This window comes from Bombina bombina, chromosome 7 (genome assembly GCF_027579735.1).
Source record: "Bombina bombina isolate aBomBom1 chromosome 7, aBomBom1.pri, whole genome shotgun sequence".
NCBI lineage: Eukaryota > Metazoa > Chordata > Amphibia > Anura > Bombinatoridae > Bombina > Bombina bombina.
Window position 1 is genome coordinate 14810714 of NC_069505.1, and position 25304 is coordinate 14836017.

Sequence of the window (25304 nt, forward strand, 5' to 3'; positions counted from 1 at the left end):
TCAAACATCAGCAGGACCCTCCATGTGAAACAGCATGAACTTATCTGCAATTCTAAGTGCGCATCTGAGGCCTAGTAAATCACTCCTAAGTGACTAAAAAACAGCCATGTGGTAATAACCCCAGAAAGAACCCAAAAGGGCTTTCAAAGTGTCTTGCAAAACGATTTTTCCTTAGAAAAAACAATCGATTGCCCTGAATAAGTGTCAAGCAGGAGGAGTGAGAAGTCATTCCATCACTTCTCACTCCTACATATGGAGAAGGCTTAAGGCTCATTTTGGGCCGATGGCTCTCTGATCTAAGTAGCTCTCTGTTACAAGTAGCAAGAGTTAGCACACTGGACCAATATTCACGATTTTAATCCTATTTCATCTCATCTCTCTACAGGTATGTCTTCCTGCTTCTGCCTAACTGACTGCTTTTAAACGCCCCTTTAATCTGTGCTAGACTCCTCTGGTATGTCTTCCTGCTTCTGCCTAACTGACTGCTTTTAAACGCCCCTTTAATCTGTGCTAGACTCCTCTGGTATGTCTTCCTGCTTCTGCCTAACTGACTGCTTTTAAACGCCCCTTTAATCTGTGCTAGACTCCTCTGGTAACCATTTTCTCTGTCTCCATTTTGTCTACCTGTAATCATTTTATCTTATATTGTCTAAACTTATTCAGCCTTTCACCCCACCCCCTCTCTAATTTGCAAGTGTGTAATTCCTGCTAGCTAAAACTGCCTGTAACAGCTGCCTAGAATCATTTCATCACTTCTCACTCCTACATATGGAGAAGGCTTAAGGCTCATTTTGGGCCGATGGCTCTCTGTTCTAAGTAGCTCTCTGTTACAAGTAGCAAGAGTCAGCACACTGGAGTTAGAAACTGGAGGTTGAAACTGCAGACCAACTAACAGCTAAACTTAATAACTATACTTCTACACAATGCTTTCTATGCCTTTTCTGCTCTCTCTGGCCTAGATTTAGAGTTCGGCGGTAAAAGGGCTGTTAACGCTCCGCGGGTTTTTTTCTGGCCGCACCATAAATTTAACTCTGGTATCGAGAGTTCAAACAAATGCTGCGTTAGGCTCCAAAAAAGGAGCGTAGAGCATTTTTACCGCAAATGCAACTCTCGATACCAGAGTTGCTTACGGACGCGGCCGGCCTCAAAAACGTGCTCGTGCACGATTCTCCCATAGGAAACAATGGGGCTGTTTGAGCTGAAAAAAAACCTAACACCTGCAAAAAAGCAGCGTTCAGCTCCTAACGCAGCCCCATTGTTTCCTATGGGGAAACACTTCCTACGTCTGCACCTAACACCCTAACATGTACCCCGAGTCTAAACACCCCTAGCATTACACTTATTAACCCCTATTCTGCCGCCCCCGCTATCGCTGACCCCTGCATTACACTTTTAACCCCTAATCTGCCGCTCCGTAAACCGCCGCCACCTACGTTATCCTTATGTACCCCTAATCTGCTGCCCTAACATCGCCGACCCCTATGTTATATTTATTAACCCCTAATCTGCCCCCCACAACGTCGCCGACACCTACCTACACTTATTAACCCCTAATCTGCCGACCGGACCTGAGCGCTACTATAATAAAGTTATTAACCCCTAATCCGCCTCACTAACCCTATCATAAATAGTATTAACCCCTAATCTGCCCTCCCTAACATCGCCGACACCTACCTTCAATTATTAACCCCTAATCTGCCGACCGGAGCTCACCGCTATTCTAATAAATGTATTAACCCCTAAAGCTAAGTCTAACCCTAACACTAACACCCCCCTAAGTTAAATATAATTTTTATCTAACGAAATAAATTAACTCTTATTAAATAAATGATTCCTATTTAAAGCTAAATACTTACCTGTAAAATAAATCCTAATATAGCTACAATATAAATTACATTTATATTATAGCTATTTTAGGATTAATATTTATTTTACAGGTAACTTTGTATTTATTTTAACCAGGTACAATAGCTATTAAATAGTTAAGAACTATTTAATAGTTACCTAGTTAAAATAATTACAAATTTACCTGTAAAATAAATCCTAACCTAAGATATAATTAAACCTAACACTACCCTATCAATAAAATAATTAAATAAACTACCTACAATTACCTACAATTAACCTAACACTACACTATCAATAAATTAATTAAACACAATTGCTACAAATAAATACAATTAAATAAACTATCTAAAGTACAAAAAATAAAAAAGAACTAAGTTACAGAAAATAAAAAAATATTTACAAACATAAGAAAAATATTACAACAATTTTAAACTAATTACACCTACTCTAAGCCCCCTAATAAAATAACAAAGACCCCCAAAATAAAAAATTCCCTACCCTATTCTAAATTTAAAAAGTTACAAGCTCTTTTACCTTACCAGCCCTGAACAGGGCCCTTTGCGGGGCATGCCCCAAGAATTTCAGCTCTTTTGCCTGTAAAAAAAAACATACAATACCCCCCCCCCCCAACATTACAACCCACCACCCACATACCCCTAATCTAACCCAAACCCCCCTTAAATAAACCTAACACTAAGCCCCTGATGATCTTCCTACCTTGTCTTCACCATGCCAGGTTCACCGATCCGTCCTGGCTCCAAGATCTTCATCCAACCCAAGCAGGGGCTAGACATCCACTGAAGAAGTCCAGAAGAGGGTCCAAAGTCTTCCTCCTATCCGGCAAGAAGAGGACATCCGGACCGGCAAACATCTTCTCCAAGCGGCATCTTCTATGTTCTTCCATCCGATGACGACCGGCTCCATCTTGAAGACCTCCAGCGCGGATCCATCCTCTTCTTCCGACGACTAGACGACGAATGACGGTTCCTTTAAGGGACGTCATCCAAGATGGCGTCCCTCGAATTCCGATTGGCTGATAGGATTCTATCAGCCAATCGGAATTAAGGTAGGAATTTTCTGATTGGCTGATGGAATCAGCCAATCAGAATCAAGATCAATCAGATTGGCTGATCCAATCAGCCAATCAGATTGAGCTCGCATTCTATTGGCTGATCAGAACAGCCAATAGAATGCGAGCTCAATCTGATTGGCTGATTGGATCAGCCAATCGGATTGAACTTGATTCTGATTGGCTGATTCCATCAGCCAATCAGAAAATTCCTACCTTAATTCCGATTGGCTGATAGAATCCTATCAGCCAATCGGAATTCGAGGGACGCCATCTTGGATGACGTCCCTTAAAGGAACCGTCATTCGTCGTCTAGTCGTCGGAAGAAGAGGATGGATCCGCGCTGGAGGTCTTCAAGATGGAGCCGGTCGTCATCGGATGGAAGAACATAGAAGATGCCGCTTGGAGAAGATGTTTGCCGGTCCGGATGTCCTCTTCTTGCCGGATAGGAGGAAGACTTTGGACCCTCTTCTGGACTTCTTCAGTGGATGTCTAGCCCCTGCTTGGGTTGGATGAAGATCTTGGAGCCAGGACGGATCGGTGAACCTGGCATGGTGAAGACAAGGTAGGAAGATCATCAGGGGCTTAGTGTTAGGTTTATTTAAGGGGGGTTTGGGTTAGATTAGGGGTATGTGGGTGGTGGGTTGTAATGTTGGGGGGGGGGTATTGTATGTTTTTTTTTACAGGCAAAAGAGCTGAAATTCTTGGGGCATGCCCCGCAAAGGGCCCTGTTCAGGGCTGGTAAGGTAAAAGAGCTTGTAACTTTTTAAATTTAGAATAGGGTAGGGAATTTTTTATTTTGGGGGTCTTTGTTATTTTATTAGGGGGCTTAGAGTAGGTGTAATTAGTTTAAAATTGTTGTAATATTTTTCTTATGTTTGTAAATATTTTTTTATTTTCTGTAACTTAGTTCTTTTTTATTTTTTGTACTTTAGATAGTTTATTTAATTGTATTTATTTGTAGCAATTGTGTTTAATTAATTTATTGATAGTGTAGTGTTCGGTTAATTGTAGGTAATTGTAGGTAGTTTATTTAATTATTTTATTGATAGGGTAGTGTTAGGTTTAATTATATCTTAGGTTAGGATTTATTTTACAGGTAAATTTGTTATTATTTTAACTAGGTAACTATTAAATAGTTCTTAACTATTTAATAGCTATTGTACCTGGTTAAAATAATTACAAAGTTGCCTGTAAAATAAATATTAATCCTAAAATAGCTATAATATAATTATAAATTATATTGTAGCTATATTAGGATTTATTTTACAGGTAAGTATTTAGCTTTAAATAGGAATTATTTATTTAATAAGAGTTAATTTATTTCGTTAGATAAAAATTATATTTAACTTAGGGGGGTGTTAGTGTTAGGGTTAGACTTAGCTTTAGGGGTTAATACATTTATTAGAATAGCGGTGAGCTCCGGTCGTCAGATTAGGGGTTAATAATTGAAGGTAGGTGTCGGCGATGTTAGGGAGGGCAGATTAGGGGTTAATACTATTTATGATAGGGTTAGTGAGGCGGATTAGGGGTTAATAACTTTATTATAGTAGCGCTCAGGTCCGCTCGGCAGATTAGGGGTTAATAAGTGTAGGTAGGTGTCGGCGACGTTGTGGGGGGCAGATTAGGGGTTAATAAATATAACATAGGGGTCGGCGATGTTAGGGGTAGCAGATTAGGGGTACATAGGGATAACGTAGGTGGCGGCGATTTGCGGTCGGAAGATTAGGGGTTAATTATTTTAAGTAGCTTGCGGCGACGTTGTGGGTGGCAAGTTAGGGGTTAATAGATATAATACAGGGGTCGGCGGTGTTAGGGGCAGCAGATTAGGGGTACATAAGTATAACGTAGGTGGCGGTCGGCAGATTAGGGGTTAAAATTTTTAATCGAGTGGCGGCGATGTGGGGGGACCTCGGTTTAGGGGTACATAGGTAGTTTATGGGTGTTAGTGTACTTTAGGGTACAGTAGTTAAGAGCTTTATAAACCGGCGTTAGCCAGAAAGCTCTTAACTCCTGCTATTTTCAGGCGGCTGGAATCTTGTCGTTAGAGCTCTAACGCTCACTGCAGAAACGACTCTAAATACCGGCGTTAGGAAGATCCCATTGAAAAGATAGGCTACGCAAATGGCGTAGGGGGATCTGCGGTATGGAAAAGTCGCGGCTGTAAAGTGAGCGTTAGACCCTTTAATCACTGACTCCAAATACCGGCGGTAGCCTAAAACCAGCGTTAGGAGCCTCTAACGCTGGTTTTGACGGCTACCGCCGAACTCTAAATCTAGCCGTCTGTCTTCCCTTCTCCTAAAAATCACTGCATGTCCCTATAACAACAATCCCCACACTATCCATATCTCCCCCTCCCTTCTCTCATCCCCTATGCTGTCCTCTCATGAACTACTTTGTTTCCTTAGAAACTCTTCCCCCTCTAACTCTCCTGTGTCTAACCATTCCCGCTCCTACAAATCTCACTCTAACCTTCTGTCTCTCTCACTGCTACTACTGCTTGCTGCTGGTGATGTCTCTCCTAACCATGGCCCTGCAACAATCGCCACACTTTTACACTCTCGCTCCATCTCCCACTACAAAAATCCTAGGTCACGCAATACCAACAATCTCATCTCAATTAACACACAGCGCCTAACCCCTCCCTTTTCTTGTGCCCTCTGGAATGCTCGCTCCGTCTGTAACAAGCTTACAACTGTTCAAGACCTGTTTGTTTCCAACGCTTTCAACCTCTTAGCTATTACTGAAACCTGGCTATCTTCCTCTGACACTGCTTCCATTGCTGCTCTCACACACGGTGGTCTTCACTTTAGCCACACACCTAGGCCAGGTGAGAGACATGGTGGCGGTGTTGGCATCTTACTCTCCCCCTCCTGTTCCTATCAGTGCCTATCCCCATTTCCATCTCTCTCCTTTTCTTCCTTTGAAGTCCACTGCATTCGCCTGTTCTCCCCTCTCTCTCTCTCTCTCTCTCTCTCAGAGTGGCAGTTATCTATCGCCCCCCTGGACCAACTTCCCAATTCCTTGACAACTTTGCTGCCTGGCTTCCTTACTTTCTCTCCACAAATACACCTGCTCTAATTCTAGGGGACTTCAGCATCCCCATTGACAACCCATCTGCCCCTGCTGCCTCTAAACTTCTCTCACTCACTAACTCCTTCGGCCTGTCACAATCCACCATATACCCTACCCACCTTGATGGACACTCGATTGATCTGGTATTCTCCTATCTCTGCTCTCTCTCTAATGTTGCATGTCGCCCATTTCCCATCTCAGACCACCATCTGCTCACCTTTAATCCTAATATAGATACTAAACCTACTTCCCCCTCTCGCCCCCGCAACAGCAGAAATCTGCACACTGTGGATGCTCCCCAACTCTCAAATCTCATTCAACTACGCCTCCCCCACACTTCCACGATATCCTGCCCTGACCTTGCTATAACCCACTATAACAATACTCTCTCTGCTGCACTTGACACTCTCGCTCCACCCCAACCTCGCAAAGCCCCACGTCGTCAGCTCCAACCCTGGCAATCCCAACAAACGCGTCACCTACAAAAATGCTCCCGCACTGCTGAGCGTGCCTGGGGGAAATCCCGCTCTGAACATGATTTCATGCACTATAAGTTCATTCTCTACTCTTACACCTCTGCCCTTCGCTTAGCTAAGCAAACCTACTTCTCCTCTCTTATATCCACTCACTCCTCAAACCCTAAAAGACTCTTCTCTATTTTCAACTCTCTCTTCTACCCACCTGCACCACCCCCCTCATCTGCATTCAGTGATCAAGACCTCGCTGACTATTTTCTCAATAAAACACTTGCAATCCGAGGAAACATCCCAACACAAACCTGCAATCTCCCAACTCCGCTCCCAGTCACCCCCTCTGCCACTCTCTGCACCCTCCTCCCAACCACTGAGAGTGAAGTGGCTTCCCTTTTGTCTTCCTCACACCTCACTACCTGCCCACTTGACCCTATTCCTTCACATCTAATCCCTCCTTTGTCTACCACCCTTACTCCGGCTCTTACTCACATATTTAACCTATCCCTTTCTACCAGCTCATTCCATGCCTCCTTCAAACAGGCGAAGGTCACCCCCATCCTCAAAAAACCCTCCCTCGACCCTAACTCCCCTGCAAACTACCGCCCCATATCACTGCTCCTACTAGCTTCAAAACTCCTCGAAAAACTTCAATCGCCTAATCCACTTCCTCTCCTCCAACTCATTGCTCGACCCCCTGCAATCTGGCTTCCGTCCCCAACACTCAACTGAAACTGCCCTCACCAAGGTTACTAACGATCTCCTTTCTGCTAAAAACAAAGGCTACTATTCTATACTCATCTTACTTGACCTATCTGCTGCCTTTGACACTGTTGACCATCCCCTTCTCCTACAGTCTCTCAGTTCTCTTGGTCTCTGTGACACTGCCCTCTCCTGGATTCACTCTTATCTCTCTAACAGATCCTTCTCAGTCTCTTTTGCTGGTGACTCCTCCTCTCTATTGCCCCTGTCAGTTGGAGTACCTCAAGGCTCTGTCCTGGGTCCTCTACTCTTCTCTATTTACACTTCTTCACTGGGTAAACTTGTCAACAGCTATGGCTTCAGCTATCACCTCTATGCTGACGATACCCAGATCTACCTTTCCACCCCTGCACTCTCTCCTTCTGTCAACTCTCACATCAGCGACTGCTTATCTGGCATTTCCTCTTGGATGGCCTCTCACCACCTAAAAATAAATATGTCCAAGACCGAACTACTTCTAATTCCCCCCTCTAGCTCCACTCCAGTCTCTAATTTTTCTATCACTGTTGGCGGCACCACTATCTCCCCATCACCCCAAGTCCGCTGCCTCGGAGTCACGCTTGACTCAAATCTGTCCTTCATTCCCCACATCCAACTGCTCTCTTCATCCTGCCGCAACCACCTACGCAATATCTCCAAAATTCGCCCCTTTCTGAGTGCTGAAACTACTAAACAGCTCATCCACTCCCTGGTAATTTCCCGACTTGACTACTGTAACAACTTACTAACTGGCCTCCCTCTCTCCCGCCTTTCTCCCCTCCAATCCGTCCTAAATGCATCTGCCAGACTAATCCATCTCTCTCGACGCTCTGTTTCTGCTCCGCCTCTCTGTGAGTCCCTTCACTGGCTCCCCATTCACAACAGAGTTAAATTCAAAATTCTCACCCTGACCTACAAAGCCCTCACCAATGCTGCCCCACCCTACCTGTCCTCACTCATCAACAAATATACTCCTGCCCGTCCCCTAAGATCCAACAACGACCTGCTTCTTGCATCCTCTACCATCACCTCCTCTCATTCTAGACTACAGGACTTCTCTCGTGCGGCACCAACCCTCTGGAACGCACTTCCTCGAGATGTCAGACTTGCCCCTAACCTCTCCTCCTTTAAACGTTCCCTAAAGACCTTTCTGTTCAGGGAAGCTAATCACCCGACTTATTAACAAACTAACCAATTAACTAACAGTTGTCTATCTCCTCACTAATATCATTCTCACCTCTGCAGTCCCCACCTCCTGTTTCCAATCCTCCTACCCATCTAGATTGTAAGTTCCCACTGGAACAGGGCCCTCAATTCCCCCTGTATTTGTCTGTAAAATGTTGTGTCTTATCGTATTGTTTCTCCACTGTACTGTTATCCTTGTACCCATGGGCAGCTCTGCGGAATCTGTTGGCGCTTTATAAATAAAGAATAATAATAATAACCAGTATATTAGCCCTATTATGTAAGCATTCAATTCCTTACTAAGTCTGTGAACATAGCTTACCCTCCCCACATGGGGATCTTTCTATAAGAACAGGAGAAGTGGACTGAGCGCTACACCCAGGGCCTTAAGCTTACTAACTATATAGCCTCCTAGTAGGCTAACAATAAAAGTTAAAATGGGCAGAGAGTAAGCGCTAGAAAGCTTAAAAGGCTAGTAAAAAGTACATTTTAATACATATAAAAATTTACAAATGGCAATCAGACGCATGGATCCATGTCTGACTTAACAAAAAAATATATAATAAACAAAAATATATATATATAATATAAAAAAATATATATAATAAACAAATCTAAAAGTATCTAAAAATATCCAATGGAGTAAAGCATGTGACGCTGACTTAGTGAGCCAGTGATAAGGAGTTAGAAGGACATGTACATTCAATAATATAAACAACCTAAGTGAGTGATTGAGTGCACACAATAGCTGTCAACAAAGAAAAATAGTGTTCACAAAAATTGGCGTACATAAAAAATGTTCAAATCTTCAACCGGTTATATGTAAGTGAATCCAGTAGTGTTTCCTCCAAAGTGACGTGTAGAAATATAACGTGAAGTCAATAATAGTAGAATGTAAACGTTGAGTGGGTCAAATTATTGTGGTTCAGCTTCTAAATTAAAAAATTGTAAATCCGTGAGGTGTATAAAAATAAAAATAACTTGTGAAAAAATCCACGTGGAAAACTTGAATTCAAATAATAAACAAAGGTCAAAAATCAAAAGACAAAAATAAAAAGACAAAAATATCAAAAGACAAAAATAGAAAATCAGTGATAATATTAAAAAGCACTAAAGATCTAGTGAAAACAAATCCTTAATTCAGATGTTAAAAATCATTGGTAAGATCCATAACAAACAAATACATTGATAAAATCTATGATAGTCTTGAGAAAGGCCTAGTCTAGGCCGAAATGCGTTGGCATACTGGTGAGCTTGGTTTTAATTACCTATATTATATATCATATACAGTGTTGCACTATTTGTTTCTCTTTTGTTCCCTTTTAGGTATTTTATCGATGTATTTGTTTGTTATGGATCTTACCAAGGATTTTTAACATCTGAATTAAGGATTTGTTTTCACTAGATCTTTAGTGCTTTTTAATATTATCACTGATTTTCTATTTTTGTCTTTTGATATTTTTGTCTTTTGATTTTTGTCTTTTTATTTTTGTCTTTTGATTTTTGACCTTTGTTTATTATTTGAATTCAAGTTTTCCACGTGGATTTTTTCACAAGTTATTTTTATTTTTATACACCTCACGGATTTACAATTTTTTAATTTAGCAGCTGAACCACAATAATTTGACCCACTCAACGTTTTTTACATTCTACTATTATTGACTTCACGTTATATTTCTACACGTCACTTTGGAGGAAACACTACTGGATTCACTTACATATAACCGGTTGAACATTTGAATATTTTTTATGTACGCCAATTTTTGTGAACACTATTTTTTGTGAATGCTATTTTTCTTTGTTGACAGCTATTGTGTGCACGCAATCACTCACTTAGGTTGTTTATATTATTGAATGTACATGTCCTTCTAACTCCTCATCACTGGCTCACTAAGTCAGCGTCACATGCTTTACTCCATTGGATATTTTTAGATACTTTTAGATTTGTTTATTATATATATTTTTTTATATTATATATATATTTTTTTGTTTATTATATATTTTTTTGTTAAGTCAGACATGGATCCATGCGCCTGATTGCCATTTGTAAATTTTTATATGTATTAAAATGAACTTTTTACTAGCCTTTTAAGCTTTCTAGCGCTTACTCTCTCCCCATTTCCACATGGGGATCTTGTCAGTCTTCTAGCATTATCTCAGTCTTGTCTAGAAATAATTGACTGAACATACCTTATTGCAGATCACCCTGCAAACTTTTCCCCCCAACTGAAGTTTTCTGGTACTCCTCAGTCCTGTGTGGGAACAGCAGTGGATTTTAGTTACAACATGCTAAAATCATTTTCATCTCAGCAGAAATCTTCATCACTTTTCTGCTAGAGAGTAAATAGTACAAACCGGTACCATTTAAAATAACAAACTTTTGATTGAAGATAATAAAACTACAATTCTAACACCACATTCACTTTACACTCCCGAGAGAGACCCTAGTGCTTAGAGCCAGCAAAGAGAATAACTGGGGGGTGGAGCTAGAGGGGGAGCTATATGGACAGCTTTGCTGTGTGCTCTCTTTGCTACTTCCTGTAGGGAATGAGAATATCCCACAAGTAAAGGATGAATCCGTGGACTGGATACACCTTGCAAGAGAAATAAGATAAGGTGACTTATACTGTAATGCCAAGAGCTCTGACACTCTCCGAGCAGAAGAAATAGCAACAAGAAATAAAACTTTCCAAGATAACAACTTAATATCTAAGGAAAGCATAGGCTCAAACAGAGTCCCTTGAAGAACTCTGAGAACTAAATTCAGACTCCATGGAGGAGTACTGGATTGAACACAGACCTGATCTTGACCAAGGCCTGACAAAATGATTGTACATCTGGGACATTTGCTAGACGGTTGTGTAACAAAATAGATTTGACCCTTTAGGGAACTTAACAATAAACCTTTCTCCAAACCCTCTTGGAGAAAAAACTAAATTCTAGGAATTTGAACTCTACTCCTATAAGTAGCCCATGATTTCACCCAATAGAGATATTTACGTAATATCTTATGATAAATCTTTCTAGTGACAGGCTTATGAGCCTGAATCAAGGTCTCAATGACTGAGTCAGAAAAACCCCACTTGGATAATATTAAGCGTTCAATCTCCAAGCAGTCAGTTTCAGAGAAACCGGATTTGGGTGAAGGAGGGGCCCTTGAATGAGAAGGTCCTTCCTCAACTGAAGTCTCCAAAGCGGCAGAGATGGCATGTCCACCAGATCTGCATACCAAATCCTGCGAGGCGAAACCGGTGGCACGAGGATCACCGATGCCCCCTCCAGCTTGATTCAAGCAATGACCCGAGGAAGAAAAGCAAATCGGAGGAAAAAGCAGGAGAACACTTCCGGATGGAGTTCCCACTCCCCCGGATGAAGGTCTGCCTGCTCAGGAAATCCGCCTCCCAGCTGTCCAACCCTGGGATGTGGATTGCCGACAGGCAGCAAGAATGGGCCTCCGCCCAGTGAATTATTTGGATACTTCTGTCATCGCTAAGGAACCCCTCGTTCCTCCCTGATGAGTGATGTAACCCACTGACGTTATTTTGTTTGACTAGAACCTGATAAACTGGACCGAGGTTAACTGGGGCCAGGCCAGAAGAACATTGTAGCTTGCTCTCAGCTCCAGAATGATTACAGGAAGAACAGACGCTGGCTGAGTCCAAAACCTCTGAGCCCTTAGGGAGCCCCAGACTGCTCCCTAGGCGTCTGTTGTAGCAATCACCCAAGATGGTCCGCGAAAGCAGGTTCCCTGGGAGAGATGATCTAGAGACAACTACCATTGAAGAGAACCCCTTGTCTCCTGCTCCAGTAGTATTCGAGGAGACAAATCTGTATAATCTCCGATCCATTGCCTGAACATGCTTAACTGCAGAGATCTGAGATGGAACCGAGCAAACAGGATGATGTCCATTGCTGCCACCATCAGCCAGATTACCTCCATGTACTGAGTCACTGAAGGCCGAGGAGTGAATGACTAGACAAGTATCGATAATCTCAGATTTCCTGACATTTTGTGAGAAAATCTTCATTGACATGTAATCTATTATGATTCCCAAGAAAATTATCCTTGTGTTTGGTACTAAGGAACACTTTTCCAAATTTACCTTCCACCCGTGAGAGCGTGGGAAGGTGTCCATATGAAATTTTACTCGCTGAAAGGATGGCGCTTGGACTAGTATGTCGTTCAGATAGAGCGCCACTGCAAAGCCCCGTAACCGAAGCACCGCCAACAGCAATCCCAGAGCGTTTGTGAAAACTGGGAGCTGTGGCAAGACCGAAGGAAGAGTCACGAACTGGAAGCGTTTGTCAAGAAAGGCAAACCTTAGAACCTGAGAAGATTCTTGTGAATGGCACATGAAGGTACGCGTCCTTTAAATCCACTGTCGTCATAAATTGACCCTCTTGGATCAAGGGAAGAAGGGAACGAATAGTTTCCATATTGAAGGACGGTACACTAAGACATTTGTTTAGACCCTTAAGATCTAAAAAGTGGTCTGAAGGTTCCCTCTTCTATTGGGAACCACAAACCAATTGAGATAAAAAAAAAAAACAGACCCTGTACCTGTATGGGAACCGGAACAATAACTCCCAGGTCTGAGAGGTCTCCTACGCAGTGTAAGAACTCCTCTCCTCTTGTCTAATCTGCAGATAATCCTGAAAACAGAAACCTGTCTCTGGGAGGAAAAACTTTTGAACTTTAATTTGTATCCCTGGGACACTATTTTCTATTGCCCAGGGATCCCGAATATCTCGAACCCAAGCCAGAGTGAAGACGGAAAGTCCTTCATGCTGTCTTAGAGCCAACTGCAGGCTAATTGGATTCTTAAAATTTCAAAAAAACATTATTTCCGTCAAGTGATATCCCAACGAGGTCATCCCCTTGTAAGGAATCGCTAAAAGCTTAGATTTAGAGCATACATCCGTAGAGCAAGGATCTAACCCTATTGAAGAATCTACTCTAACACCTCACTTTACCTCTTCCTATCACTAACGTAGGCAAAGAGAATGACTGGAGTGGGACGGAAGGGAGGAGAAATTTAACAGCTCTGCTGTGGTGCTCTTTGCCTCCTCCTGCTGACCAGGAGGTGAATATCCCATTAGTAATTAAGATGATCCGTGGACTCATCGTGTCTTAAAAAAGAAAGGGAGTTTTGGGGTTTCTTGTCCCTTTAAAGTGGAAAATGTTTGACATATATTTAGGTGACAATCTCATAAAATATCTAAATAATTATATTAGTGATGGCTGACTAAAATGTTAAATATGAAAACTACTGAGGGAGAAAATATATTTATTTAATTAAATTTAACACCATCATAAAATAGTCTAATTTCTCCATCTCATGTAAACAAGTTTTTCTCACCTGTCTGGGGGATAAGATTGTTTTCCACATAAGGAGCAGTTTGCAGAACATACTGTATGGTCCGGTCTTCATGACCTTTCTCAGTTTCCCATAGACAGAGAGTTGGGCGTAGGTCATACCCATGTCGTCCTGTGAATGTGATAAACCAGGAGTGGGAAATGCATTTACAGAATAAGCACTAAAGAGAGCTCACCGTGCGTAGAAAAGAGCCTTGCGCTCCCCTCAGACGCACATTTAGTTATCTCCAGCTCAGCTGGTTGGTTGGGTAGGCTGCAGCTTGGTGTCTGACTTCCCTTTCACTCTTATACCCTTAACTACTGCTGAAAGTGTTACTATTAAACAGCTGTTCAGTCATTATTGTCTTATCTTTAGGCTGCAATCTTTATTTAAAGTAAAACAGAACTAACAGCTTAAAGGCTTTTTGCTCTCATATTACAAAGTTATTTGTTCAATTGCTTGAGCAATGGTCTAGGGTGCTCCAACCTCTGTATGTCAGATAGCGCAGGTGCACTAAATCCCTTACATAACAGACGTCAGTAGTAGTGTACAGTAAAATTCATGTGGTATAGCTCGAACGATGGTCTAGGGTGCTCCAACCACTGTATGTCAGATAGCACGGGTGCACTAAATCCCTTACATAACAGACGTCAGTGGTGGTGCGCAGTAAAATTAATTTAATAAATACTCAAGCAATGGTCTAGGGTGCTCTAACCTCTGTATGTCAGATAGCACGGGTGCACTAAATCCCTTACATAATAGACGTCAGTGGTAGCGTGCAGTAAAATTAATTTAATAATACTCGAGCAATGGTCTAGGGTGCTCTAACCTCTGTATGTCAGATAGCACGGGTGCACTAAATCCCTTACATAACAGACGTCAGTGGTAGCGTGCAGTAAAATTAATTTAATAATACTCGAGCAATGGTCTAGGGTGCTCTAACCTCTGTATGTCAGATAGCACGGGTGCACTATATCCCTTACATAATAGACGTCAGTGGTAGCGTGCAGTAAAATTAATTTAATAATACTCGAGCAATGGTCTAGGGTGCTCTAACCTCTGTATGTCAGATAGCACGGGTGCACTAAATCCCTTACATAACAGACGTCAGTGGTGGTGCGCAGTAAAATTAATTTAATAATACTCAAGCAATGGTCTAGGGTGCTCTAACCTCTGTATGTCACATAGCACGGGTGCACTAAATCGCTTACATAATAGACGTCAGTGGTAGCATGCAGTAAAATTAATTTAATAATACTCGAGCAATGGTCTAGGGTGCTCTAACCTCTGTATGTCAGATAGCACGGGTGCACTAAATCCCTTACATAACAGACGTCAATGGTGGTGCGCAGTAAAATTAATTTAATAATACTCGAGCAATGGTCTAGGGTGCTCTAACCTCTGTATGTCAGATAGCACGGGTGCCCTAAATCCCTTACATAATAGACGTCAGTGGTAGCGTGCAGTAAAATTAATTTAATTATACTCGAGCAATGGTCTAGGGTGCTCTAACCTCTGTATGTCACATAGCACGGGTGCACTAAATCGCTTACATAATAGACGTCAGTGGTAGCGTGCAGTAAAATTAATTTAATAATACTCGAGCAATGGTCTAGGGTGCTCTAACCTCTGTATGTCAGATAGCACGGGTGCACTAAATCCCTTACATAACAGACGTCAGTGGTGGTGCGCAGTAAAATTAATTTAATAATACTCGAGCAATGGTCTAGGGTGCTCTAACCTCTGTATGTCACATAGCACGGGTGCACTAAATCGCTTACATAATAGACGTCAGTGGTAGCGTGCAGTAAAATTAATTTAATAATACTCGAGCAATGGTCTAGGGTGCTCTAACCTCTGTATGTCAGATAGCACGGGTGCACTAAATCGCTTACATAACAGACGTCAGTGGTGGTGCGCAGTAAAATTAATTTAATAATACTCGAGCAATAGTCTAGGGTGCCCTAACCTCTGTATGTCAGATAGCACGGGTGCACTAAATCCCTTACATAACAGATGCCAGTTGTAGCGTATAGTAAAATTCATGTGGTATTGCTCGAGCGATGGTCTAGGGTGCTCTAACCTCTGTATGTCAGATAGCACGGGTGCACTAAATCCCTTACATAATAGACGTCAGTGGTAGCGTGCAGTAAAATTAATTTAATAATACTCAAGCAATGGTCTAGGGTGCTCTAACCTCTGTATGTCAGATAGCACGGGTGCACTAAATCCCTTACATAATAGACGTCAGTGGTAGCGTGCAGTAAAATTAATTTAATAATACTCGAGCAATGGTCTAGGGTGCTCTAACCTCTGTATGTCACATAGCACGGGTGCACTAAATCCCTTACATAACAGACGTCAGTGGTGGTGCGCAGTAAAATTAATTTAATAATACTCGAGCAATGGTCTAGGGTGCTCTAACCTCTGTATGTCAGATAGCGCAGGTGCACTAAATCCCTTACATAACAGACGTCAGTAGTGGTGCGCAGTAAAATTCATGTGGTATAGCTCGAGTGATGGTCTAGGGTGCTCCAACCACTGTATGTCAGATAGCACGGGTGCACTAAATCCCTTACATAACAGACGTCAGTGGTGGTGCGCAGTAAAATTAATTTAATAATACTTAAGCAATGGTCTAGGGTGCTCTAACCTCTGTATGTCAGATAGCGCGGGTGCACTAAATCCCTTACATAATAGACGTCAGTGGTAGCGTGCAGTAAAATTAATTTAACAAATACTCGAGCAATGGTCTAGGGTGCTCTAACCTCTGTATGTCAGTACGGGTGCACTAAATCCCTTACATAACAGACGTCAATGGTGGTGCGCAGTAAAATTAATTTAATAATACTCAAGCAATGGTCTAGGGTGCTCTAACCTCTGTTTGTCAGATAGCGCGGGTGCACTAAATCCCTTACATAACAGACGTCAGTAGTAGTGTACAGTAAAATTCATGTGGTATTGCTCGAGCGATGGTCTAGGGTGCTCTAACCTCTGTATGTCAGATAGCACGGGTGCACTAAATCCCTTACATAACAGACGTCAGTAGTAGTGTACAGTAAAATTCATGTGGTATTGCTCGAGCGATGGTCTAGGGTGCTCTAACCTCTGTATGTCAGATAGCGCGGGTGCACTAAATCCCTTACATAACAGACGTCAGTAGTAGTGTACAGTAAAATTCATGTGGTATTGCTCGAGCGATGGTCTAGGGTGCTCTAACCTCTGTTTGTCAGATAGCGCGGGTGCACTAAATCGCTTACATAACAGACGTCAGTAGTAGTGTACAGTAAAATTCATGTGGTATTGCTCGAGCGATGGTCTAGGGTGCTCTAACCTCTGTATGTCAGATAGCGCGGGTGCACTAAATCCCTTACATAACAGACGTCAGTAGTAGTGTACAGTAAAATTCATGTGGTATTGTTCGAGCGATGGTCTAGGGTGCTCTAACCTCTGTTTATCAGATAGCGCGGGTGCACTAAATCCCTTACATAACAGACGTCAGTGGTGGTGCGCAGTAAAATTCATGTGGTATTGCTCGAGCGATGGTCTAGGGTGCTCCAACCTCTGTATGTCAGATAGCACGGGTGCACTAAATCCCTTACATAACAGACGTCAGTGGTGGTGCGCAGTAAAATTCATGTGGTATTGCTCGAGCGATGGTCTAGGGTGCTCTAACCTCTGTATGTCAGATAGCGCGGGTGCACTAAATCCCTTACATAATAGACGTCAGTGGTGGTGCGCAGTAAAATTAATTTAATAATACTCGAGCAATGGTCTAGTGGAGTGGGAAATGTATTTACAGAATAAGCACTAAAGAGAGCTCACCGTGCGTAGAAAAGAGCCTCGCGCTCCCCTCGGCCGCACATTTAGCTATCTCCAGCTCAGCTGGTTGGTTGGGTATTATCTAATGTTCTTTGTTCTCTTGGTATCTTTTGTTGAAAAGCAGGGAGGTAAGCTCAGGCACGTGCATATGTCTGGAGCACTATATGACAGCAGTTTTACAAGAGCACTAGACAGAAGCACTATTTCCTGCCATATAGTGCTCCAGACTATCATAGGAACAAAGCTAATTTCATAATAGAAGTCAATTGGAAACTTTTATAAAACTGTCTGAATCACAAAAGAATACTTTGGGTTTTCAAGTCTAATAATCTGTGCTTGCTCTTTATTTTGTAATCATTTGCGTGATCTAAGGATGGCCCCTGGTTTTATTTGTAAAGCGCCGCCCTATCTTGTAGAGCTGGGATTACCTCGTCGTTCTGAGAAATCTGACCGTCAAGCAGCGGCTCAAGCTCAGCTGTAGGTGGCGCTGACAATATACTGCAAAATACAAAACATATTAAAAGACTGTTTAAAAATTATTATTATTTAAATTGTATTGGTCAACTCAAAGTGACATAAAACTGCAGAACACTTCCCCTGCTCTCTTATAAACAGGGGAAGCACTGAAGTAAGATCAGGGGAAGCACTGAAGTAAGATCAGGGGAAGCACTGAAGTAAGATCAGGGGAAGCACTGAAGTAAGATCAGGGGAAGCACTGAAGGGAGAGCAGGGGAAGCACTGAATGGAGAGCAGGGGAAGCACTGAAGTAAGATCAGGGGAAGCACTGAAGTAAGATCAGGGGAAGCAGTGAAGTAAGATCAGGGGAAGCACTGAAGTAAGATCAGGGGAAGCACTGAAGTAAGATCAGGAGAAGCACTGTAGTAAGATCAGGGGAAGCACTGAAGGGAGAGCAGGGGAAGCACTGAATGGAGAGCAGGGGAAGCACTGAAGTAAGATCAGGGGAAGCACTGAAGTAAGATCAGGGGAAGCAGTGAAGTAAGATCAGGGGAAGCACTGAAGTAAGATCAGGGGAAGCACTGAAGTAAGATCAGGAGAAGCACTGAAGTAAGATCAGGGGAAGCACTGAAGGGAGAGCAGGGGAAGCACTGAAGTAAGATCAGGGGAAGCACTGAAGTAAGATCAGGGGAAGCAGTGAAGTAAGAACAGGGGAAGCAGTGAAGTAAGATCAGGGGAAGCACTGAAGTAAGATCAGGGGAAGCAGTGAAGTAAGATCAGGGGAAGCACTGAAGTAAGATCAGGGGAAGCAGTGAAGTAACATCAGGGGAAGCACTGAAGTAAGATCAGGGGAAGCACTGAAGTAACATCAGGAGAGCACTGAAGGGAGAGCAGGGGAAGCACTGAAGGGAGAGCAGGGGAAGCACTGAAGTAACATCATGGGAAGTACTGAAGTAACATCAGGGGAGCACTGAAGTAAGATCAGGGGAAGCACTGAAGGGAGAGCAGGGGAAGCAATGAAGGGGAGCACTGAAGGGAGAGCAGGGGAAGCACTGAAGGGAGAGCATGGGAAGCACTGAAGGGAGAGCAGGGGAAGCACTGAAGTAATATCAGGGGAAGCACTGAAGTAAGATCAGGGGAAGCACTGAAGTAAGATCAGGGGAAGCACTGAAGTAAGATCAGGGGAAGCACTGAAGGGAGAGCAGGGGAAGCACTGAAGGGAGAGCAGGGGAAGCACTGAAGTAACATCAGGGGAGCACTGAAGTAAGATTAGGGGAAGCACTGAAGGGAGAGCAGGGGAAGCACTGAAGGGGAGCACTGAAGGGAGAGCAAGGGAAGCACTGAAGGGAGAGCAGGGGAAGCACTGAAGGGAGAGCAGGGGAAGCACTGAAGGAAGAGCAGGGGAAGCACTGAAGGAAGAGCAGGGGAAGCACTGAAGGGAGAGCAGGGGAAGCACTGAAGGGAGAGCAGGGGGAAGCAGTGAAGGAAGAGCAGGGGGAAGCAGTGAAGGAAGAGCAGGGGGAAGCAGTGAAGGAAGAGCAGGGGAAGCAGTTAAGGGAGAGCAGGGGAAACACTGAAGGAAGAGCAGGGGAAGCACTGAAGGGAGAGCAGGGGAAGCAGTTAAGGGAGAGCAGGGGGAAGCAATGAAGGGAGAGCAGGGGGAAGCACTGAAGGAAGAGCAGGGGGAAGCAGTGAAGGAAGAGCAGGGGGAAGCAGTGAAGGAAGAGCAGGGGAAGCAGTGAAGGAAGAGAAGGGGAAACACTGAAGGAAGAGCAGGGGAAGCACTGAAGGAAGAGCAGGAGAAGCACTGAAGGGAGAGCAGGGAAAGCACTGAAGGGAGAGCAGGGGAAGCACTGAAGCGAGAGCAGGGGGAAGCACTGAAGGAAGAGCAGGGGAAGCACTGAAGGGAGAGCAGGGGAAGCACTGAAGGGAAAGCAGGGGAAGCACTGAAGGAAGAGAAGGGGAAGCACTGAAGGAAGAGCAGGGGGAAGCACTGAAGGGAGAGCAGGGGGAAGCAGTGAAGGAAGAGCAGGGGGAAGCACTGAAGGAAGAGCAGGGGAAGCAGTTAAGGGAGAGCAGGGGGAAGCAGTGAAGGAAGAGCAGGGGGAAGCAGTGAAGGAAGAGCAGGGGAAACACTGAAGGAAGAGCAGGGGAAGCACTGAAGGGAGAGCAGGGGAAGCAGTTAAGGGAGAGCAGGGGGAAGCAATGAAGGGAGAGCAGGGGGAAGCACTGAAGGAAGAGCAGGGGGAAGCAGTGAAGGAAGAGCAGGGGAAGCAGTGAAGGAAGAGCAGGGGAAACACTGAAGGAAGAGCAGGGGAAGCACTGAAGAAAGAGCAGGAGAAGCACTGAAGGGAGAGCAGGGAAAGCACTGAAGGGAGAGCAGGGCAAGCACTGAAGCGAGAGCAGGGGAAGCACTGAAGGGAGAGCAGGGGGAAGCACTGAAGGAAGAGCAGGGGAAGCACTGAAGGGAGAGCAGGGGAAGCACTGAAGGGAAAGCAGGGGAAGCACTGAAGGAAGAGAAGGGGAAGCACTGAAGGAAGAGCAGGGGGAAGCACTGAAGGGAGAGCAGGGGGAAGCACTGAAGGGAGAGCAGGGGGAAGCACTGAAGGGAGAGCAGGGGGAAGCACTGAAGGGAGAGCAGGGGAAGCAGTGAAGGGAGAGCAGGGGAAGCAGTGAAGGGAGAGCAGGGGAAGCAGTGAAGAGAGAGCAGGGAAAGCACTGATGGGAGAGCAGGGGAATCACTGAAGGAAGAGCAGGGGAAGCACTGAAGGAAGAGCAGGGTGAGCACTGAAGGAAGAGTAGGGGGAGCACTGAAGGAAGAGTAGGGGGAGCAGTGAAGGGAGAGCAGGGGGAAGCAATGAAGGGAGAGCAGGGGGAAGCACTGAAGGAAGAGCAGGGGGAAGCAGTGAAGGGAGAGCAGGGGAAGCACTGAAGGGAGATCAGGGGAAGCAGTAAAGGGAGAGCATGGGAAGCACTGAAGGAAAAGAAGGGGAAGCACTGAAGGGAGAGCAGGGGAAGCACTGAAGGGAGAGCAGGGAAAGCACTGAAGGGAAAACAGGGGAAGCACTGAAGGAAGAGCAGGGGAAGCAGTGAAGGGAGAGCAGGGGGAAGCAATGAAGGGAGAGCAGGGGGAAGCAGTGAAGGAAGAGCAGGGGGAAGCAGTGAAGGAAGAGCAGGGGAAGCAGTGAAGGGAGAGCAGGGGAAGCAGTGAAGGGAGAGCAGGGGAAGAAGTGAAGGGAGAGCAGTGGTAGCAGTGAAGGGAGAGCAGAGGAAGCACTGAAGGGAGAGCAGGGGAAGCACTGAAGGGAGAGCAGGGGAAGAAGTGAAGGGAGAGCAGGGGAAGAAGAGAAGGGAGAGCAGGGGAAGCACTGAAGGGAGAGCAGGGAAAGCACTCAAGGGAGAGCAGGCGAAGCAGTGAAGGGAGAGCAGGGTAAGCAATGAAGGGAGAGCAGGGGAAGCAGTGAAGGGAGAGCAGGGGAAGCACTGAAGGGAGAGCAGGGGAAGCACTGAAGGGAGAGCAGGGGAAGCACTGAAGGGAGAGCAGGGGAAGCACTGAAGGGAGAGCAGGGGAAGCACTGAAGGGAGAGCAGGGGAAGCAGTGAAGGGAGAGCAGGGGAAGCAGTGAAGGGAGAGCAGGGGAAGCAGTGAAGGGAGAGCAGGGGAAGCAGTAAAGGGAGAGCAGGGGAAGCAGTAAAGGGAGAGCAGGGGAAGCACTGAAGGGAGAGCAGGGGAAGAAGTGAAGGGAGAGAAGGGGAAGAAGTGAAGGGAGAGAAGGGGAAGCAGTGAAGGAAGAGCAGGGGAAGCAGTGAAGGGAGAGCAGGGGAAGCAGTGAAGGGAGAGCAGGGGAAGCAGTGAAGGGAGAGCAGGGGAAGCAGTGAAGGGAGAGCAGGGGAAGCAGTAAAGGGAGAGCATGGGAAGCACTGAAGGGAGAGCAGGGGAAGAAGTGAAGGGAGAGAAGGGGAAGAAGTGAAGGGAGAGCAGGGGAAGCACTGAAGGGAGAGCAGGGGAAGCAGTGAAGGGAGAGCAGGGGAAGCAGTGAAGGGAGAGCAGGGGAAGCAGTGAAGGGAGAGCAGGGGAAGCAGTGAAGGGAGAGCAGGGGAAGCACTGAAGGAAGAGCAGGGGAAGCACTGAAGGAAGAGCAGGGGAAGCACTGAAGGAAGAGCAGGGGAAGCACTGAAGGAAGAGCAGGGGAAGCACTGAAGGAAGAGCAGGGGAAGCACTGAAGGGAGAGCAGGGGAAGCAGTGAAGGGAGAGCAGGGGAAGCAGTGAAGGGAGAGCAGGGGAAGCAGTGAAGGGAGAGCAGTGGTAGCAGTGAAGGGAGAACAGAGGAAGCACTGAAGGGAGAGCAGGGGAAGCACTGAAGGGAGAGCAGGGGAAGAAGTGAAGGGAGAGCAGGGGAAGAAGAGAAGGGAGAGCAGGGGAAGCACTGAAGGGAGAGCAGGGGAAGCACTGAAGGGAGAGCAGGGAAAGCACTCAAGGGAGAGCAGTTGAAGCAGTGAAGGGAGAGCAGGGGAAGCAATGAAGGGAGAGCAGGGGAAGCAGTGAAGGGAGAGCAGGGGAAGCACTGAAGGGAGAGCAGGGGAAGCACTGAAGGGAGAGCAGGGGAAGCACTGAAGGGAGAGCAGGGGAAGCACTGAAGGGAGAGCAAGGGAAGCAGTGAAGGGAGAGCAGGGGAAGCAGTGAAGGGAGAGCAGGGGAAGCAGTGAAGGGAGAGCAGGGGAAGCAGTGAAGGGAGAGCAGGGGAAGCAGTAAAGGGAGAGCATGGGAAGCACTGAAGGGAGAGCAGGGGAAGAAGTGAAGGGAGAGAAGGGGAAGAAGTGAAGGGAGAGCAGGGGAAGCACTGAAGGGAGAGCAGGGGAAGCACTGAAGGGAGAGCAGTGGAAGCAGTAAAGGGAGAGCAGGGGAAGCAGTGAAGGGAGAGCAGGGGAAGCAGTGAAGGGAGAGCAGGGGAAGCAGTGAAGGGAGAGCAGGGGAAGCACTGAAGGAAGAGCAGGGGAAGCACTGAAGGAAGAGCAGGGGAAGCACTGAAGGAAGAGCAGGTGAAGCCCTTAAGGGAGAGCAGGGGAAGCACTGAAGGAAGAGCAGGGGAAGCACTGAAGGAAGAGCAGGGGAAGCACAGAAGGGAAAGCAGGGGAAGCAGTAAAGGGAGAGCATGGGAAGCACTGAAGGAAAAGAAGGGGAAGCACTGAAGGGAGAGCAGGGGAAGCACTGAAGGGAGAGCAGGGAAAGCACTGAAGGGAAAACAGGGGAAGCACTGAAGGAAGAGCAGGGGAAGCAGTGAAGGGAGAGCAGGGGGAAGCAATGAAGGGAGAGCAGGGGGAAGCAGTGAAGGAAGAGCAGGGGGAAGCAGTGAAGGAAGAGCAGGGGAAGCAGTGAAGGGAGAGCAGGGGAAGCAGTGAAGGGAGAGCAGGGGAAGAAGTGAAGGGAGAGCAGTGGTAGCAGTGAAGGGAGAGCAGAGGAAGCACTGAAGGGAGAGCAGGGGAAGCACTGAAGGGAGAGCAGGGGAAGAAGTGAAGGGAGAGCAGGGGAAGAAGAGAAGGGAGAGCAGGGGAAGCACTGAAGGGAGAGCAGGGAAAGCACTCAAGGGAGAGCAGGCGAAGCAGTGAAGGGAGAGCAGGGTAAGCAATGAAGGGAGAGCAGGGGAAGCAGTGAAGGGAGAGCAGGGGAAGCACTGAAGGGAGAGCAGGGGAAGCACTGAAGGGAGAGCAGGGGAAGCACTGAAGGGAGAGCAGGGGAAGCACTGAAGGGAGAGCAGGGGAAGCACTGAAGGGAGAGCAGGGGAAGCAGTGAAGGGAGAGCAGGGGAAGCAGTGAAGGGAGAGCAGGGGAAGCAGTGAAGGGAGAGCAGGGGAAGCAGTAAAGGGAGAGCAGGGGAAGCAGTAAAGGGAGAGCAGGGGAAGCACTGAAGGGAGAGCAGGGGAAGAAGTGAAGGGAGAGAAGGGGAAGAAGTGAAGGGAGAGAAGGGGAAGCAGTGAAGGGAGAGCAGGGGAAGCAGTGAAGGGAGAGCAGGGGAAGCAGTGAAGGGAGAGCAGGGGAAGCAGTGAAGGGAGAGCAGGGGAAGCAGTGAAGGGAGAGCAGGGGAAGCAGTAAAGGGAGAGCAGGGGAAGCACTGAAGGGAGAGCAGGGGAAGAAGTGAAGGGAGAGAAGGGGAAGAAGTGAAGGGAGAGCAGGGGAAGCACTGAAGGGAGAGCAGGGGAAGCAGTGAAGGGAGAGCAGGGGAAGCAGTGAAGGGAGAGCAGGGGAAGCAGTGAAGGGAGAGCAGGGGAAGCAGTGAAGGGAGAGCAGGGGAAGCACTGAAGGAAGAGCAGGGGAAGCACTGAAGGAAGAGCAGGGGAAGCACTGAAGGAAGAGCAGGGGAAGCACTGAAGGAAGAGCAGGGGAAGCACTGAAGGAAGAGCAGGGGAAGCACTGAAGGGAGAGCAGGGGAAGCAGTGAAGGGAGAGCAGGGGAAGCAGTGAAGGGAGAGCAGGGGAAGCAGTGAAGGGAGAGCAGTGGTAGCAGTGAAGGGAGAACAGAGGAAGCACTGAAGGGAGAGCAGGGGAAGCACTGAAGGGAGAGCAGGGGAAGAAGTGAAGGGAGAGCAGGGGAAGAAGAGAAGGGAGAGCAGGGGAAGCACTGAAGGGAGAGCAGGGGAAGCACTGAAGGGAGAGCAGGGAAAGCACTCAAGGGAGAGCAGTTGAAGCAGTGAAGGGAGAGCAGGGGAAGCAGTGAAGGGAGAGCAGGGGAAGCAGTGAAGGGAGAGCAGGGGAAGCACTGAAGGGAGAGCAGGGGAAGCACTGAAGGGAGAGCAGGGGAAGCACTGAAGGGAGAGCAGGGGAAGCACTGAAGGGAGAGCAGGGGAAGCAGTGAAGGGAGAGCAGGGGAAGCAGTGAAGGGAGAGCAGGGGAAGCAGTGAAGGGAGAGCAGGGGAAGCAGTGAAGGGAGAGCAGGGGAAGCAGTAAAGGGAGAGCATGGGAAGCACTGAAGGGAGAGCAGGGGAAGAAGTGAAGGGAGAGAAGGGGAAGAAGTGAAGGGAGAGCAGGGGAAGCACTGAAGGGAGAGCAGGGGAAGCACTGAAGGGAGAGCAGTGGAAGCAGTAAAGGGAGAGCAGGGGAAGCAGTGAAGGGAGAGCAGGGGAAGCAGTGAAGGGAGAGCAGGGGAAGCAGTGAAGGGAGAGCAGGGGAAGCACTGAAGGAAGAGCAGGGGAAGCACTGAAGGAAGAGCAGGGGAAGCACTGAAGGAAGAGCAGGTGAAGCCCTTAAGGGAGAGCAGGGGAAGCACTGAAGGAAGAGCAGGGGAAGCA

At 46.3% G+C, this 25304-nt stretch overlaps 1 protein-coding gene across 1 annotated transcript in view; it reads right to left on the reverse strand.

The window, feature by feature from the left end:
- The window catches only part of NADSYN1 (NAD synthetase 1), a 236533-nt gene that overhangs the window by 19642 nt on the left and 191587 nt on the right, over positions 1 to 25304 (reverse strand). The window contains exons 15-16 of the mRNA XM_053689231.1: positions 17996 to 18065; positions 13749 to 13877 (exon numbers count right to left, since the gene is read on the reverse strand). Coding sequence (XP_053545206.1) covers positions 13749 to 13877; positions 17996 to 18065 — 199 coding nt within the window. The remainder of the gene's footprint in view (positions 1 to 13748; positions 13878 to 17995; positions 18066 to 25304) is intronic.